The 17,067-nt window shown below is 45.3% G+C and overlaps 1 protein-coding gene across 5 annotated transcripts in view; it reads left to right on the top strand.

Moving 5' to 3' along the window:
- The window catches only part of ano1 (anoctamin 1), a 173,824-nt gene that overhangs the window by 112,958 nt on the left and 43,799 nt on the right, over nucleotides 1-17,067 (top strand). For all 5 annotated transcript variants that reach the window (XM_033038711.1, XM_033038714.1, XM_033038710.1 and 2 more), the window contains 3 exons: nucleotides 4,654-4,718; nucleotides 6,380-6,514; nucleotides 10,588-10,748. In XM_033038711.1, coding sequence (XP_032894602.1) covers nucleotides 4,654-4,718; nucleotides 6,380-6,514; nucleotides 10,588-10,748 — 361 coding nt within the window. The remainder of the gene's footprint in view (nucleotides 1-4,653; nucleotides 4,719-6,379; nucleotides 6,515-10,587; nucleotides 10,749-17,067) is intronic.

Consider the following 17,067-nt stretch of genomic DNA (forward strand, 5'->3'; position numbering starts at 1 on the left):
GCTAATTCTGAACCACAGCAAAAACTCTTCTTGCATAATGCTGGATTTAGCTAGAGGCTTGGTTTTAAAAAATTAAAAAAAAAAAAAAAAAAAAAAAAAAAGCTTAATATTCACATATTCTGTTGTGCTGCAGCAAGTAAGAATTTCATTGTCTCGTCTGGGACATATGACAATAAAGCACTCTCGACTCTTGGCTAGGCTGAAGCCTAGGGCCTCAAAATCTAGGGGGCCTCCGGCCGAGGTGTATAATATTTTTGACACTGTCAACGGCCTTTCTTACATATGATGTCACAACGCACTGTAGTCTCTAAATAACCCTTCAGTAATTTTCCTTGCTCTTCTTTTCAGAATAATACTGTTTTAAGCCGATAACTTGACACTAGCACTGGCAATAAATACATTTTAAAAAAGCACAGCTTTCCAGCCCCTTGTCTCATTGGCCAGGCTCGGCTGCTCATCAGTGTCAATCTGGTGGCACAGGGTCCGGCAAACTTTCACACGTGCTCCAGTAAGCAGCGATGGCGGATGCAGGGAACATCTTTGGATACTTGCAGGCTTCAAAAGTCAAAACTCAGCGGGAAGTGGAATTAAGGAAAGTATGGAATTGCGAATTGCGGAATTTTAAACACCCGTCCTCATCCTTGGCTTTGAGTCTTGCCTCATTAAGTCTGAGAAATATCCCAAAAGCATTTCACACACTATAAAAAGGAGAAGAATTGTTATATGATGACATCAAGTTTACACCACAATTAGTTCCCACAAAATGCAATGGAACGAGGAATTGGTCTCTTGTTGTTTTGGTTTTTTTGGTACTGAGGATATAATATTATTATGGACACAGGGAGCCCCAGCATATTTTTAATTGGAATATCCTGTTTTCCTTTAAGACAGAAACAAGCTAATTGGGGTTTATTTTTGATGTCTCTTGCAATTAGAAGGCTGTATCACACTGGGGCACCAATCCAGACATGCAGCTGCCAGCTTGGAGTGGCACTTGAAGTAAGCCTTCGTGTTAAAGATTTTCTAGGCAAGGGATTTCAATAAAATTATATCATTCAATGGAAGGAGGTGAACTTTGTCAATTGCCATTTTCTCTATGCAACAGTTTAGAAAGGTGTTTATAAATGTATAAATGGCACGCTTTGTACTTGGTACAGGTTTTCACTAATACAGGATTACTTGTACAACGTGCTAGACTGAAAGCCCTGTCCCACTGTACAAGTTCATTCCAAGAGCTCTCCCGAGTTTAAAAAAAAATCAAACTCGGGGTAAGCACGGAGAATGAACGTAGCGGGTACGTCGGAGCTCGGGGACGTCTCTTAGCGGCTCGTAACGCTAACGGCAGGTACTCGGGAAGACACGCTAATGGCAGGTAAGCTCGTGAAGACTGGTGAAGATTTTTCAACGTTGAAAAATGTCCACGAGAGCCCCGAGTACCAACGAGCAGCCATTACCGTAAATCTCCGAGTTCGAATCAGGGCAAACTCGGGAGAGCTCTTGGGATGAACTCGTACCGTGGGACAGGGCTTTGACTCTGTCTCTGCTGAAGATAAACTCAACATGCTGGAGTAAACTCAGCGGGTCAGGCAGCATCCCTGCAGACTAGGAATAGGCAACATTTTGTGTCAATACCTTTGTTCAGTCACTCTGTGTCACTCTGTGTCACTCTGTGTCACTCTGTCTGTGAATCCTTCTCTCACTCTGTCTCTGCTGATTTACTCCATCAATTCGCGTGATGGTCGGTGCCGTATTGGCCAAGTCCAACTAATAAGAGAAAGGGAATGCAGGGATTACTTGAAGTTAGAGGAACAACCGACTCTACTCAATGCAACATTACTGATCTAGATAGATTCTTGATTAGTACGGGTGTTGGAGGTTATGGGGAGAAGGCAGGAGAATGGTGTTAGGAGGGAGTGATAGATTATGATTGAATGGCGGAGTAGACTTGATGGGCCGAATGGCCGAATTCTACTCCTGATCACTTATGATCGTATGATTTGGCCCTGCTGGAACTCCACGTGTACAGTTGATGCGATTTATCGTTGCGGACAATTGGAGAAAGTTTCCAATAAATTTATTGTCCATCTCGGTTGCTCCAGCTGGTTTTCCTGAGTGACCAGAATAACCCGCGGGCAGTCGAGTTCCCTGATTAAAGAGACTTCCTAGTGGATGCAGCAATCTGCGTGTCACTTAAATATGTTTTTCTGATAACTTTGCAGAGTTCTTGCAGTTGTCTTTCTTGTGGGAATTGTCCTTACTCACTGCTCCAGGAAGTATGTTGATATTTCTGAGTTGGCGTTTTTATTATTTCTTTGCCCGTAGGACGGCAACACACTCGAAAGGTCATTTGTATGTAAATGTTCTCATGCTGAGGTTCATTAAGAGCATTTTTTTTTGTTGCAAGATGTAGCTTTGTATAGTAAGGTCAGAAGTTCATACTGTTCTCAGTTCAAAATATCTTCCCACAAAATGAAACCAAGGCCAGAGGTAATGTAAATCTTCTGATCTTCAAGTGTAAAAGACTGATGATGTCTAACTAGCTTACTTGCACGGAAAAGCTATTGGAAATGTGCCCTGAAAGATGATTATTAGTGCGGTCATTGTTGCCCTTGTTAGTTTGAGTTGTTGTCCTAGTTAATTTGAGCTATTGCTTTTTAAAAAAAATTAGTCTGGGCAATTCACAAAGTCTCTAACCCCAGTCCCCCAACCTACCACACTGCGACCATTGCAGTTTTTTCTTTATCTGCACTTTCTCTGCATCTGTAAGACTATAATGATGTAATGTTAGATTCTGCACATTGCTATTTTTCCCTCTCCTCCTGTGTATGTCTTGACTATACTGAAGATAGACACAATATGTTGGAGTAACTCAGCTGGACAGGCTGGAGAGAAGGAATGGTTGCTGTTTTGGGTCAGGACGCTTCAGACTGGGTTATATGCGTAGATGGTATGTGTAGGAAGGAACTGCAGAAACTGGTTTACACTGAAGATAGACACAACATGCTGGAGTAACTCAGCGGGACAGGCAGCCTGTCTGGAGAAAATGAATGGGTGACCTTTTGGGTCAAAACCCTTGGATGGCTTGACTGGATAGCATGTAAACAAGTTTTTTCTCTGTAATTTGATACATATGGCAGTAAGAACCCAATTCTAATACAAACAGCGGAGAATGTGGGCAGTACTGTTTGAAGTAGCATCTCACATACAATGCTTTTGATAGGGTGGCCACGATAGCACAGCGGTAGAGTTGCTGCCTTGCAGCGCCGGAGACCCGGGTTCGATCCCGACTACGGGCGCTGTCTGTACGGAGTTTGTACGTTCTCCGCGTGGGTTTTCGCCGAGATCTTCGGTTTCCTCCCACACTCCAAAGACGTACAGGTCCGTAGGTTCATTGGCTTGATGTCCGTGTAAATTGTTCCTAGCATGTGTGTAGGGTAGTGTTAATGTGCGGGGATCGCTTGTCAGTGAGGACTAGGTGGGCCGATGGTGGCCCTGTTTCCGCGCTGTATCTCTAAACTAAAATAAACTGATTGTGGGGAGGACCGTGCCTGTGATGGACTGGGCCGAGTCCTCCACTCTCAGCAGCCTCTGACATTCTTGCATGTTGGAAATGCCAAAACCAGGCCACGTTGCAATTAGTCAGGATACTTCCTGCGGCGCATCTGTGGAACGTGCAACAAAAGCTTTTCACTGTACCTCGTCACGCGTGACAAGAAGCAAGCTGAACTAAACACAGGAAAACACAGTCTAATAGTTTGTTTCAGGAACATGATCCAGATATGTTGATGGTGACGTTATTGTCACAGCTACTTGGGTCCAGTGAAGAGCTTTGTTTTTGCATGTAGACAAAAATGCTGGAGAAACTCAGTGGGTGCAGCAGCATCTATGGAGCGAAGGAAATGGGCAACGTTTTGGGCCGAAACCCTTCTTCAGATTGTTTTTGCATACAAAGTACATGAAAGAATCGCCACAAAGTTACCAATTAAGTTACAAACATTGCCTTTTAAGTAATGTTGGTCCCCTCGTCCCCACCTCCTTCACGCAGAGTCCATCTTTGTTCTCTGCCATTCAGCCCATGCACCTCGCCCCATAGAAACATAGAGAATAGGTGCAGGAGTAGGCCATTCAGCCCTTCGAGCCAGTACCGCCATTCAATATGATCATGGCTGACCATCCAAAATTAGTACCCCGATTCTGCTTTATTGCAATATCCCTTGGTCAAGAGTGTTTTATTGTCATATGTCCCAGAAATTCTTACTTGCAGCAGCACAGCAGAATATGTAAATATAGCACATAACAGGAGAAAAAATTAGCCCAAAGAGCTAAATCTGACTCTCTCTTGAAAAAATCCAGTGAATTGGCCTCCACTGCCCTCGGTTGCAGAGAATTCCACAGATTCGCAGCTCTGGGTGAAAACGTTTTTCCTCAAATCAGTCCTAAATAGTCTAACCCTTATCCTTAAACTGTGACACCTGGTTCTGGATTCCCCCAACATGGGGACTGTTTTTCCTGCATCTAGCCTGTCCAATCCCTTGAAAATGTTATATGTTTCTATAAGATCCATAAGGCCCATTTCTATAAGCCTCAACCCCCAGGGACTCTGACTATTGAATATTGAACTGAAAGTAACTCTACAAATTCCTTCCCCTGCAGCTTCTGTACCAGCAATGGGCCAGCTACGGAATATTTTACAAATACCAACCATTGGATCTCGTGAGGTAAGGACCCAGTGATGAATTAAATGGCCGACTGAATTAAACCCTGGTTTCTGTTCATTATGTTAGAAGCTTGATTCCCTCTGATCGCTACAGAGGGAGTCCTCGGCTTTAAATACATAGTACACATTTACACCTTTGCCACCATGCGAATAACGCCTTTGAACAGATGCACGAACTCTTCATTCACTGAAGCTCGGGTTCATAGAACCTCGTGTAGTACGGCACAGCAGCGGTAGAGTTGCTGCCTCACAGCGCCAGAGACCCGGGTTCGATACCGGCTACGGGTGCTTGTATGAATGGAGTTTGTACGTTCTTCCCGTGACCCCCCGCGGGTTTTTTCATGATCTTTGGTTTCTCCCCCTCTCCCCACACACTCCAAAGACGTACGGGTTTGTAGGTTAATTGGCTTTGGTAAAATTGTAAATTGTCCCGTGTGTGTGTGTGTAGGATAGTGCTAGTGTGCGGGGATCGCTGGTCGGAGCGGACTCTGTGGGCCGAAAGGCCTGTCGCCGCACTGTATCGCTGAACTAAACTCTACAGGCCCTTCAGCCCCCAATGTCTGTGCTGTTCATGATGCCAGGACCAACTCGTATCTACCTGCACATAACCTGCATCCTTCCATTCCCTGCATATCCATGTGCTTATCCAAAAGCCTCCTGAATTACACTATTGTATCTTCCTCCATCACCAATACTGCCAGCGCATACAAGGCCCCCACCACTTTTGTCTGTGTGTCTGTGTCTGTGCGACCTTGATATTATGCACTCTTGTGATTAATATTTCCATCCTAGGAAACCGGTTCTGACTGTTTGCCCTATGTTTGCCCTTGATAATTTCATACTTCTATCAGCTCTGCCTGCAACCTCCATCATTCCAGTGAAAACAATCCCAGTTTGACCAACCTCTCCTAAGGGAACATGTATTCTAGGTTTCTAGTTAGCATCTGTTCTCCGAGATAGATTCGTCTGTCAGTATCATTTAAAATGTTTATCCAATATCATAAATGTAAGTTATAGGCACCTGGGACATTATGATAGGCAGAGTCAATAGACAATAGGTGCAGGAATAGGCCATTCGGCCCCTCGAGCCAGCACCGCCATTCAATGTGATCGTGGCTGATCAATGCTTCAAAGGTAAAGATAGACACAAAATGCTTTAGTAACTCAGCGGGTCAGGCAGCATCCCTGGAGTAAAGGAATAGGTGACATTTCAGGTCAAGACCTTCCCTCAGACTCAGAGGTCTGTTTCTATGTTGTACTGTTTTATGTTTTAAGTTTAACCAGTTTAGTTTAGAGATACAGCACAGAAACAGGCCCTTCAGCCCACCGCGTCCGCACCGACCAGTGATCCCCGCATGTTAACGCTATCCTACACACACCAGAGACAATTTTACAGTTTTTTCCAAGCCAATAAACCTACAAACTTGTAAGTCTTTGGAGTGTGGGAGGGAACCGAAGATCTCGGAGAAAACACACGCAGGTCACGGGAAGAACGTACAAACTCCGCACAGACAGCACCCGTAGTGGGGGATCGAACTCTGGTGCCCGGCGCTGTAAGGCAGCAACTCTACCGCTGCACCACCCTAATCTGTCTACATTTTCTTTAAACGATGATGCTTGTGACAAAAACATTTTTTAAATGACAGCTGATGTCTTTTACAGGAAGTACTTTGGTGAGAAGATTGCTTTTTATTTTGCTTGGCTGGGAGTGTACACGCAAATGCTGATTCCTGCTTCCACTATTGGGATCATCGTGTTCCTGTATGGATGTGCAACTGTTAACGAAAATATTCCCAGGTGAAGCTTGAGCTATTTATTTATACAGTCATTTATAACTCTTGCAAATAATTGAACTGCTCTTGGCAGGAGATTTGCAAACTCCATCCATTAAGATTTTGTTTAAAATCTCCTCGAAAGGCTGTCGATATAAAATAAATAAACTGTGGTCCTTGCGATGTATAAACTGACAGCACAGTTTAGTTTGGAGACACAGCGCGGAAACAAACCCTTCGGACCACCGATTCCGCGCCGACCAGCGATCCCCGCACTCTCACACTATCCTACACCCGCACACACTGGGGACTATTTACACACTCATACCAAGCCAATTAACCTACAAACCTGCACGTCTTTGGAGTGTGGGAGGAAACCGAAAGATCTCGGAGAAAACCCACTCAGGTCACCGAAGGAACGTACAAACTCCGTAAAGACAACACCTGCAGTCGGGATCGAACCCGGGTCTCTGACGCTGCAAGCGCCGTCAGGCAGCAACTCTACCGCTGCGCCACCGTGCCACCCTGTTGTAAAAACTCCAAGCAGTATTTTGCAAATTACTTCACATTTAATGGCACTTCTTGGTGAAAGCCGAAATTGCCAGTCCTACAATTGGCTATCATTTTCCCACTGCTCCAGGAGAGATCTACTAGAAGCAAATGGGCTGAAGGGTGACTTTCTGTGCTGCCTTTTAACAATTCTGAGTGATGCTTTTGCAATTATCAGGATTCATGTACTTTAAATTAAAGAGCTGTAGCATGGAAACCGTTCCGTTACCCCACCGGGTCCGTGTCGACCTGTTCACACCAGTTCTATGTTATCAACTTTCACATCCACTCCCCAAGCACAAGGGAGCGATTTACAGAGTCCAATTAATCTGCAACCCCCGCACATCTTTGGCATGCGGGAGGAAACTGGAGCACCCGGAAGAAACCAACACGGTCAGAAGGAGAACGTGCAAACTCCACTCAGACAGCACCCGATGTCAGGATCGAGCGTGGCACCATGAGGCAGCAGCCTTGTAGAATTGAATTCCTAAAAGCATTCTACTGCCCCTGTCCCACTTAGGAAACCTGAAGGGAAACCTCTGGAGACTTTGCTCCCCACCCAAGGATTCCGTGCGGTTCCCGGAGGTTGCAGGTGGTTGCCGGAGGTTGCAGGTAGTGGAAGCAGGTAGGGAGACTGACAAAAACCTCCGGGAACCGCACGGAAACCTTGGGTGGGGCGCAAAGTCTCCAGAGGTTTCCATTCGGGTTTCCAAAGTGGGACAGGGCATTATTTTGCAACAATGTTTACTACCATGGTTCAGATTCTGATTGAACCACTTCCTGTAGCTGTTTGCTGGTCACTGAGAAACTAACTGGAAAAACAGAAAACTGCAGATTAATTAAATGAATTATTTGTAAGCTGCAACTTTCAGCAAACAGACCCTTTGGTCCCCCGAATAAATCCTCAGTGACCATCGATCATTGCCCCATGGTGCTAATCGACCATTCACACCAGATCTGTTATCCCCCTTTCCCATCTAGTCCCACACGGTAGGGGCAATTTACAAATGCTGGGGCTGCACGGTGGCCAAGCGGTGGAGTTGATGCCTCAAGGCGCCAGGGTCCCAGGTTCGATCCTGACTACAGGTGATGTCTGTACGGAGTTTGCACATTCTCCCCGTGATCATGTGGGTTTTCTCCGAGATCTCCGGTTTCCTCCCGCAGACGTACAGGTTTTGTAGGTTAATTGGCTTGGTATAAATGGAAATTGTGTAGGATATTGTTAAGGGGCTGTCCCACTGTACGAGATAATTCAAGAGCTCTCCCGAGTTTAAAAAAAAATCTAACTTGTGGTAAGTACGTAGAATGTACGTAGCGGCTACATCGGAGCTCGTGGATGTCTCGTATCGGCTCGTAATGCTAACGGCAGGTACTTGGGAAATGCGGTAACTCGTGAAGTTTTTTCAGCACTGTGAAAAATGTCCACGAGAGCCCCGAGTACCTACGAACGGCTATTACCGTAATCCTCCGAGTTCGAATCGGGGGAAACTCGGGAGAACTCTTGAATTACTTCGTACAGTGGGACAGGCCCTTGCGTGTGCAGGGATCGCTGATTGGTGCGGACTCGGTGGGCCGAAGGGCCTGTTTCTGTGCTGCATCTCTAAACTTAAAAAATAAGTGATTATCTTTCTGAGTCTCTCCAACTGCTTTTAATGTTTTATTGCAGTTTCTCATGACTGTCGTTGCATTAAAAATAATTTATTTGGATGTATCTTTGCAATTATCAAAAATAAGAGTAATTTGTTGCAAGACAGTTTAATTCCCTATTTGATGGTCAGAGTGGTAGTTGTGGTTAACATCAGGGTAACACAACATTCTGGTTTGAGATTAGCAAAAAGTTGAGGCATGATCCATTACTCATTTTTAATTGTGTTCCATTCTCCAGTGAGTGGAATTTCTTGTCATCTTGCGCTCCATAATCTTTAAACCCAGAGATAAATTTATTGTGTCAAATTTGAAGCATAGGAACAAATTATTTGGGTCAACGGATGATTTATTGGCTCAGTTGTGTTTCAGAATCGATGATGAATTGGAAATTGTTGCAGATAGGAATAGATAATCCAATGTGTGGGAAAGAACTGCAGATGTTGGTTTAAATCGAACAAAATGCTGGAGTATCTCAGCGGGTCAGGCAGCATCTCTGGAGAGAAGGAATGGGCGACGTTTCCGGTCGAGACCCTTCAGACTGATGTCAGGGAGGGGGCGGGACAGGGATAGAATGTAGTCGGAGACAGTAAGACTGGTGGGAGAACTGGGAAGGGGAGGGGATGGAGAGAAGGCAAGGGCTATCTCAAGTTGGAGAAGTCAAAGTTCATACTGCTGGGGTGTGAACTATTCAAGCAAAATATGAGGTGTTATATTCTCATTGCTTAACAGAAATGCAGCCCATCTAAAAAACAAATCTCTTATTTGGAGAGTGTGATTCCGTAAATACCCAATAAATATCCACATTCCAGTTGTCTCATTAAAGTTAGTTTGGGCTTGTTGCTAAGTTTGATTTTTTGTTGTTGTTGCCCCCCCTGTGTACAGTCTTCATGTGGTTGAAACTCAAGGCGGCTTAAAACGAGGACCTCTTCTATCTTTCTCACACTCTTTTTTCTTTTCATCTCTGGCCTTTGTCCAACCATCAAACATAAACCCTTCACCTGTATCCACCTATCACTTGCCAGACTTTGTCCGAACCCCACCTCTCTTCCAGCTTTCTCTCCCCCCCCCCCCTCCCTCCCTTACAATCGGTCTGAAGAAGGGTCCCAACCTGAAATGTCACGTTTAGTTTAGAGTCACTTATCCATTTTCTCCAGCGATCCACTGATTTACTCCCGCACTTTATGTCTTTTTTAAGCTGTGTATTATCTGTTTAGAGGCTGGGTCAAATAGACTTCTGATGAGGATGGTTATTCCTGTATTTGTTTAACATCTACAAAAGGCCATAAGTGATAGGAGCAGAATTAGGCCATTCAGCCCATCAAGTCTACTCTGCCATTCAATCATGGGTGATCTATCTCTCCCTCGTAACCCCATTCTTCAGTCTTCTCCCCGTAACCCCTGACACCCATACTAATCAAGAATCGATCTATCTCTGCCATAAAAATATCCAATGACTTGGCCTCCACAGCCTTCTGTGGCAATGAATTCCACAGAATCACCGCCCTCTGACGAAATGAATTCCTCCTCATCTCCTTCCTAAAGGACGTCCTTTAATTCTGAGGCTATGACCTCTAGTTCTAGACTCTCATACTAGTGGAAGCATCTTCTCCACATCCACTCTATTCACGCTTTTGATTATTCTGTTTGTTTCAATGAGGTCTTCCCCCACCCCATTCTTCAAAAATCCAGCGAGCACAGGCCCAGTGCCGACAAACGCTCATCATGGGTCATGGAAGCATCTTCTCCACATCCACTCTATCCAAGTCAAGAATGGTCAAAGGCTAGGAAGCATGCGATTGACTCCAACATTTTGTGTCATCAATGAATGAATGTGAAATCCTGTCTGATTCGTGACTCTACCTCCGACTAATGTTGCCGATCTCCCTCCCTCTTTGACCGCAGCATGGAGATGTGTGACCACCGGGCCAATATCACCATGTGCCCGCTGTGCGACAAGACCTGCAGTTACTGGAAGCTCAGCACTGTCTGTGCCACCGCGCGAGCCAGCCACCTGTTTGACAATCCCGCCACGGTTTTCTATTCCATTTTCATGGCTTTATGGGGTAAGTAACCTTGGTTCAGTTCATCTTATTGCCGCATGTAAAGCGCTGAGGCCTCTTTGTAGATGAGCAACCAATTCAGCCTAAAATATTGCCCTGGTACACAAAACTGCTGGAGAAACTCAGCAGGTGCAGCAGCATCTATGGAGCGAAGGAAATAGGCAACGTTTCGGGACGAAACGTTGCCTATTTCCTTCGCTCCATAGATGCTGCTGCACCTGCTGAGTTTCTCCGGCATTTTTGTCTACCTTCTCTTGTCATGCACTCTGCCATGTTACGTTCATTGTTGACCACTGCTGCAGGCTCCCACGAGGCCTATTCCCATCACTGTTGTTATTGGCGTGTGTATTCAGTTTGTCACGGTGGAAAAGAATTGAGCTGGAAGCAACAATTAAAGTCTGACTGTGCCCACTGTGACATGTCCCTCCTGTGACATTAAGCCCTTGTGTTGACATCTGAACTTGGGTGGCACAGTGGCGCACCAGAAGACCCGCTGCCCTTGCAGCTCCAGCGACGCCAGTTCGATCCTGACTGCGGGGGCTGTCTGCACCGAGTTAGAAACATAGAAACATAGAAAATAGGTGCAGGAGTAGGCCATTCGGCCCTTCGAGCCTGCACCGCCATTCAATATTTGTTAGGATGCTCCAAAGGGCTGTGTTTCTAACCTAAACTAAATATAAAATTCTTAAAGGATTGGACAGGCTAGATGCAGGAAAAATGTTCCTGATGTTGGGGGAGTCCAGAACCAGGGGTCACTGTTTAAGAATAAGGGATAGGCCATTTAGGACTGAGATGAGGAAAAACTTTTTCACCCAGGGAGTTGTGATTCTGTGGAGATCTCTGCCACAGAAGGCAGTGAAGTCTAATTCACTGGATGTTTTCAAGAGAGAGAGTTAGATTTAGCTATTAGGGCTAACGGAATCGAGGGATATGGGGAAAAAGCAGGAACGGGGTAGTGATTTTGGATGATCAACCATGATCATATTGAATGGCGGTGGTGTTTCAGCCTCCATGCTGGTTCAGTCATGGGTTTGGGTAGGCAATAGAAAGTAATGAAAGGAGGTATAGCACAATCTATTAAAGAGCAGTGGGCCAAGCTGGCGCAAGGGCAAATTTGGGATGGGGGGAAAAACCTGGAATTTTTTTTATTTACCTTGGGAATTAGGGAGTATTTATAAGAAATCAATTTCTTCCGGGAGAATACACTGGTGCTTATTAGATTCTTCTACACATTGCGATGTGCCTTGCCCAAAGTAGAGGGTTTAAATTATGGGACATCCTTTCATTTATTTCCCATTTCTGTTTCTTCATCCAATTGCCCTTCGTCAGTACTAAGATTTAATTCAGAGAGCAGTAATTGCTTCCCAGTTGATGATGGATGTATTGATGGAGTATATAATCATTTCAATATGTATTTGGAATTAAATGCGACTTATATAAAGACTGAGCCAGGAGGTAAAAGGATCCCTAACGCCAACTGCAGTGTCAAAGGGTCACCTAGAAAACAGTTAGGAAACTGGCCCTTCGGCCCATCGAGTCTGCACCAACCAGTGATCCCCGCATATTAACACTATCCTACACACACTAGGGACAATTTTTACATTTAGCAAGCCAATTAACCTGCCTGTACTTCTTTGGAGTGTGGGAGGAAACCGAAGATCTCAGAGAAAACCCCACGCAGGTCACGGGTAGAACGTACAAACTCCGTACAAACAGCACCCGTAGCCGGGGTCGAACCCTGGTCTCTGGCGCTGCTTTCTCTGTAAGGCAGCAACTCTACCGATGGGCCACCTGTTTCGATAAGATCCTATAACGTCACCCATTCCTTCTCTCCAGAGATGCTGCCTGTCCCGCTGAGTTTTGTGTCTATCTTCATCATGGAGGGAGTTGAACTTGGCCTGTTGGATGCCTGTTCAATATGTTGTATGTTAATTGTATTTTTTGCATTTGGGCTTTCTTTCTGTGTCACTTTATTCTGCGGGAATACCGACACCAAATGCTTTTTGATTGTTTAACATTTAACAGCACAATTTAAGTGAATACATGTGTAAAGCATCAGAGAGCGCTAGATAGGGCTCTTAAAGATAGCGGAGTGAGGGGATATGGGGAGAAGGCAGGAACGGGGTACTGATTGGGGATGATCAGCCATGATCACATTGAATGGCAGTGCTGGCTCGAAGGGCCGAATGGCCTACTCCTGCACCTATTGTCTAATGTCTATTGCATCAGAACTAACTGAAACAGTATCTTCTTGGGTTTCGGCCCGAAACGTTGCCCATTTCCCTCCATAAATGCTGCCGCACCCGCTGAGTTTCTCCAGCACTTTTGTCTATCTTCATTGGGGACACCAGTTTGGATTTTGAATTGGTTATTTTTGTTCCAGACCAGGATTCAGGTCTGGTGGGAGGAACTGCAGATGGTGGTTTACCCCAAAGATACACAAAATGCTGGAGTAACTCAGCGGGATAGGCGGCGTCTCTGGAGAGAAGGAATGGGTGACGTTTCGGGTCGAGACCCTTCTTCAGTCTTTAATTCTTTGAGGTGTTGTGGCACCAATGAGAATTAACTGAGTTTAATACTTCACTTGCGGCAACATTGCAAAGTTTGAAATGACCTCTTGCAATGAGGTCATGTTACTTGTGGTCCTGAGGACATGTTAAGAGACTGCATGTTACTATTGTGTCAAATGATGATGGCTTTATCCCTGCTTGACTCCTGGAAGCACTTGGAAGTTTATTTAAATGTTGACCTTGGCTCTAGAACGAACAGTTAGTGCCCAGATGATAGAGATTGCCAGTATTCTAAATGGATGCAAATCGCTGGAGTAATTCAGCAGGTCTGGCAACTTCCCTGGAAAACATGGAGAGGTGACGTTTCGGGTTAAGACCCTTCTTCAGACAGCAGAAGATTCTTGCCCCAAAACGTCACCTATTCACGTTGACACTGTTGAAAGGTGTCGCCCCCCGAAACATCACCCGTCCACGTTGAGTCTGAAGAAGGGTCTTGACCCAAAACTACACCTATCCACGTTCTTCAGAGATGCTGCCTGACCCTGCTGAGTTACTCCTGCAAGCTTTGTCCTTTTGTGTATTAACTGGCATCTGCTGTTCTTTGTTTCCACAATCCCTGTATTATATTTGATTATTAAAAATAGAAACGCTGGAAGCAATTAGGTTGGGCAGCATTTGTGGAGAGGAGAACAGAATCAATGTTTCTGGTCAAAGACCCTTCATCAACGTCTTTTGGTTATATTAAGATATAATACAGAGAACCTATTTGGCTGACATTGTCTCAATGGCGCACCTAGTCCCACACTCCACTGACCCAATTCCGAGTCCTCCGAGTCCACTTTCGAGTCCTCCGCCTCTACTTTCCCTGCTGTTTGGCGCTTTAAGAGGCTGTCCTGTTCACCTTGGCTCTTCCACTGTGTATTCTATCGAATGAAGAGCGGCACGGTGGCGCATTAGTACAGTTGCTATCTTGCAGAGCTTACAGCGCCAGAGACCCGGGTTCAATCCCGGCTACTGGTGCTGTGTATATGGACTTTGTACGTTCTTCCCCTGACAGCATGGGCTTTCTCCAAGATCTTTGGTTTCCTCCCACACTCCAGAGACGTACAGGCTTGTGGACTAATTGGCTTGGTATAAATGTAAATTGTCCCTAGCGTGTGTTTACTTTAATGTTGGTGTGCCAGGGATCGCTGGTCGGGGCGGACTTGGTGGGCCGAAGGGCCTGTTTCCGTGCCGTATCTTTAAAAACAAGTATCTACTTTGTTGTTGATGTTGGACTCAAGGCCGCCCTGAATGTACATGAAGAGGGAATGAGGGCATGGGAAAGGGGAAGAGAATCCGACTAACTATTTTTCCCCTCAGTGTTTACCCTGGTATATGGTTCTAATTGTTACCTTAGGGGATATTTAACTTTAGCTGGTCCAAGAAGCATAAAATTTCCCGACAATTGAAACGCAGCTGAACACCACATGAGCCCAGGAGAGACAAAAAAAAAATCTTGGTTCTCTTGTCATGTGTAACAGTAACCTAATCATTGCTTCCTGAGTTAATGTTCATGACACTATTTAGTTGCCGCAAGAACTTTAGAGATACTGCACGGAAACGGGTCCTTTGGCCCAGCGAGTCCGCGTGCCGACTAGCGATCTCCCCGTACGCTAGCACCATCTTGCACACTAGCGGCAATTGACAATTTTTACCGAAGCCAATTAATCCACAAACCTGCACGCGTTTGGAATGTGGGAGGGAACTGGAGCACCCGGAGAAAACCCACATGGTCCCAAGGCGCTGGTGCAGATAGTGCCAGTAGTCAGGATTGAACCCGGGTCTCTGGCGCTGTAAGGTCGCAACTCCACCGCTGTGCTGCCGTGCCGACCGGAGGATGTGGTTTCTGCTTTAAGTCAAATTATGTATTGAACAATGTTTTAATATTTGATGTAGGGAATGTAAAAGGTGGAGATGGAACCTCCAAACCTTTATCTGAATGAAATAACTTTCTTTGCTACAAAGGCATATTCCATTGTTCCAATTGTCCAGAACCAGGGGCCACAGTTTAGGAATAAGGGGTAAGCCATTTAGAACGGGGATGAGGAAACACTTTTTCCACACAGAGTTGCGAGTCTGTGGAATTCTCTGCCTCGGAGGGCGGTGGAGGCCGGTTCTCTGGTTACTTTCAAGAGAGAGCTAGATAGGGCTCTTGAAGATAGCAGAGTCAGGGGATATGGGGAGAAGGCAGGAATGGGGTACTGATTGGGATGATCAGCTATGATTACATTGAATGGCGGTGCTGGCTTGAAGGGCCGAATAGCCTATTCCTGCACCTAATGTCTAATAAGACTGCAACATGCCGGTTATTCTAGCAAATACAAGGAGAATGTTTAAGAAGGAACTGCAGATGCTGGAAAATCAAAGGTACACAAAAATGCTGGAGAAACTCAGCGGGTGCAGCAGCATCTATGGAGCGAAGGAAATGGGCAACGTTTCGGGCCGAAACCCTTCTTCAAACCAGGAGAATGTTATCCATTCTAAAGATGTGTGTTTGAAAATGTCTAAAATGCTTTTGCGCGTTTCCTGTCTGGCAGTTCCACGTACGTATATTTGAATGCAGTGAATGGCAAGTATTATTATTAATGCTGGAACTTGCAACGAGAAATCCAGGGTTGTTGTATCGTCAACCAGATGCCCCAGCAGAAAAATATTTTGTGCAGACATTCTTGTTGTGCTTGTTTTGCTTGCCTAGGCTAGCCCTTCCATTGCCCCCACGGGCTACCTCGCTGGTCCCCTGGGCACTGAGCCAACTACTTGGCGAATGTTTGTGGAGCATCTGTGTCTAAACATTCCTTGGTAGACGTGGGCACAAAATGCTGGAGGAACTCAGCGGGTGAGGCAGCATATATGGAGAGAAGGAATCGGACCCGAAACGTCGCCCATTCCTTCTCTCCATAGAGAAAAAGGGTCTCGACCTGAAACATTGCCCATTCCTTCTCTTTCAGAGGAAGAAGGGTCTCAGCCCGAAACATCGCCCATTCCTTCTCTCCATAGATGCTGCCTCACCAGTGGTATTATGATGCCACCCATTCTGTTAATAACACCTTTTTTTCCAACAGCACATTACAGAACTATATGCAAGAGTAACATCACTGAAACAATTTGCTATCAGTAGCACGAAAGGGCTGCCAGCATTTATTCTTCTTTTTCCATCATCATCTATTTTTCATGAGGACAGACACAAATAGCTGGAGTAACTCAATGGATCAGGCAGCAACTCTGGGGAAAAGGAATGGGTGACGTTTCGGGTCGACACCCTTCACAATCCGAAACGTTCCTCCAGAGATGCTGCCTGATCCGTTGAGTTACTCCAGCTGTTCGTGTCTGTCTTCAGTTTAAACCAGCATCTGCATTTCCTCCCTGCACATTTATTTTTTCATGTCTTATTCTTGTTCCTGTTCCCCCCCCCCCCTTTTTTTTTTTTTTTTTTTTTCCCCTTCCCCATAATTTCCCATGTGGGTAAGCAATCAAGCAAGTGGTGTACTTTCCCAGGAGTGTGTATACTCTCAATAGGATGTCAAATGTAATTTGTTTTCCCTTAACAATCTAAGTGTGGCCTGTGAAGGTTGTGGAAACATCTTTGTAACTCCAGGTGTAGGATGACACCTTTGATAGATTTTCAACGCATACATATTTACCGGCAGCCCAGAAAATATTTTTTCTTTCTTCGTGACGTTTTGGGTCGTTGCCCTTCTTCAGACCCTTCTTCTCCCTGTAACCCCTGACACCCGCACTAATCAAGAATCTATCTATCTCTGCTTTAAACA

Source organism: Amblyraja radiata, chromosome 20 (genome assembly GCF_010909765.2).
Source record: "Amblyraja radiata isolate CabotCenter1 chromosome 20, sAmbRad1.1.pri, whole genome shotgun sequence".
NCBI lineage: Eukaryota > Metazoa > Chordata > Chondrichthyes > Rajiformes > Rajidae > Amblyraja > Amblyraja radiata.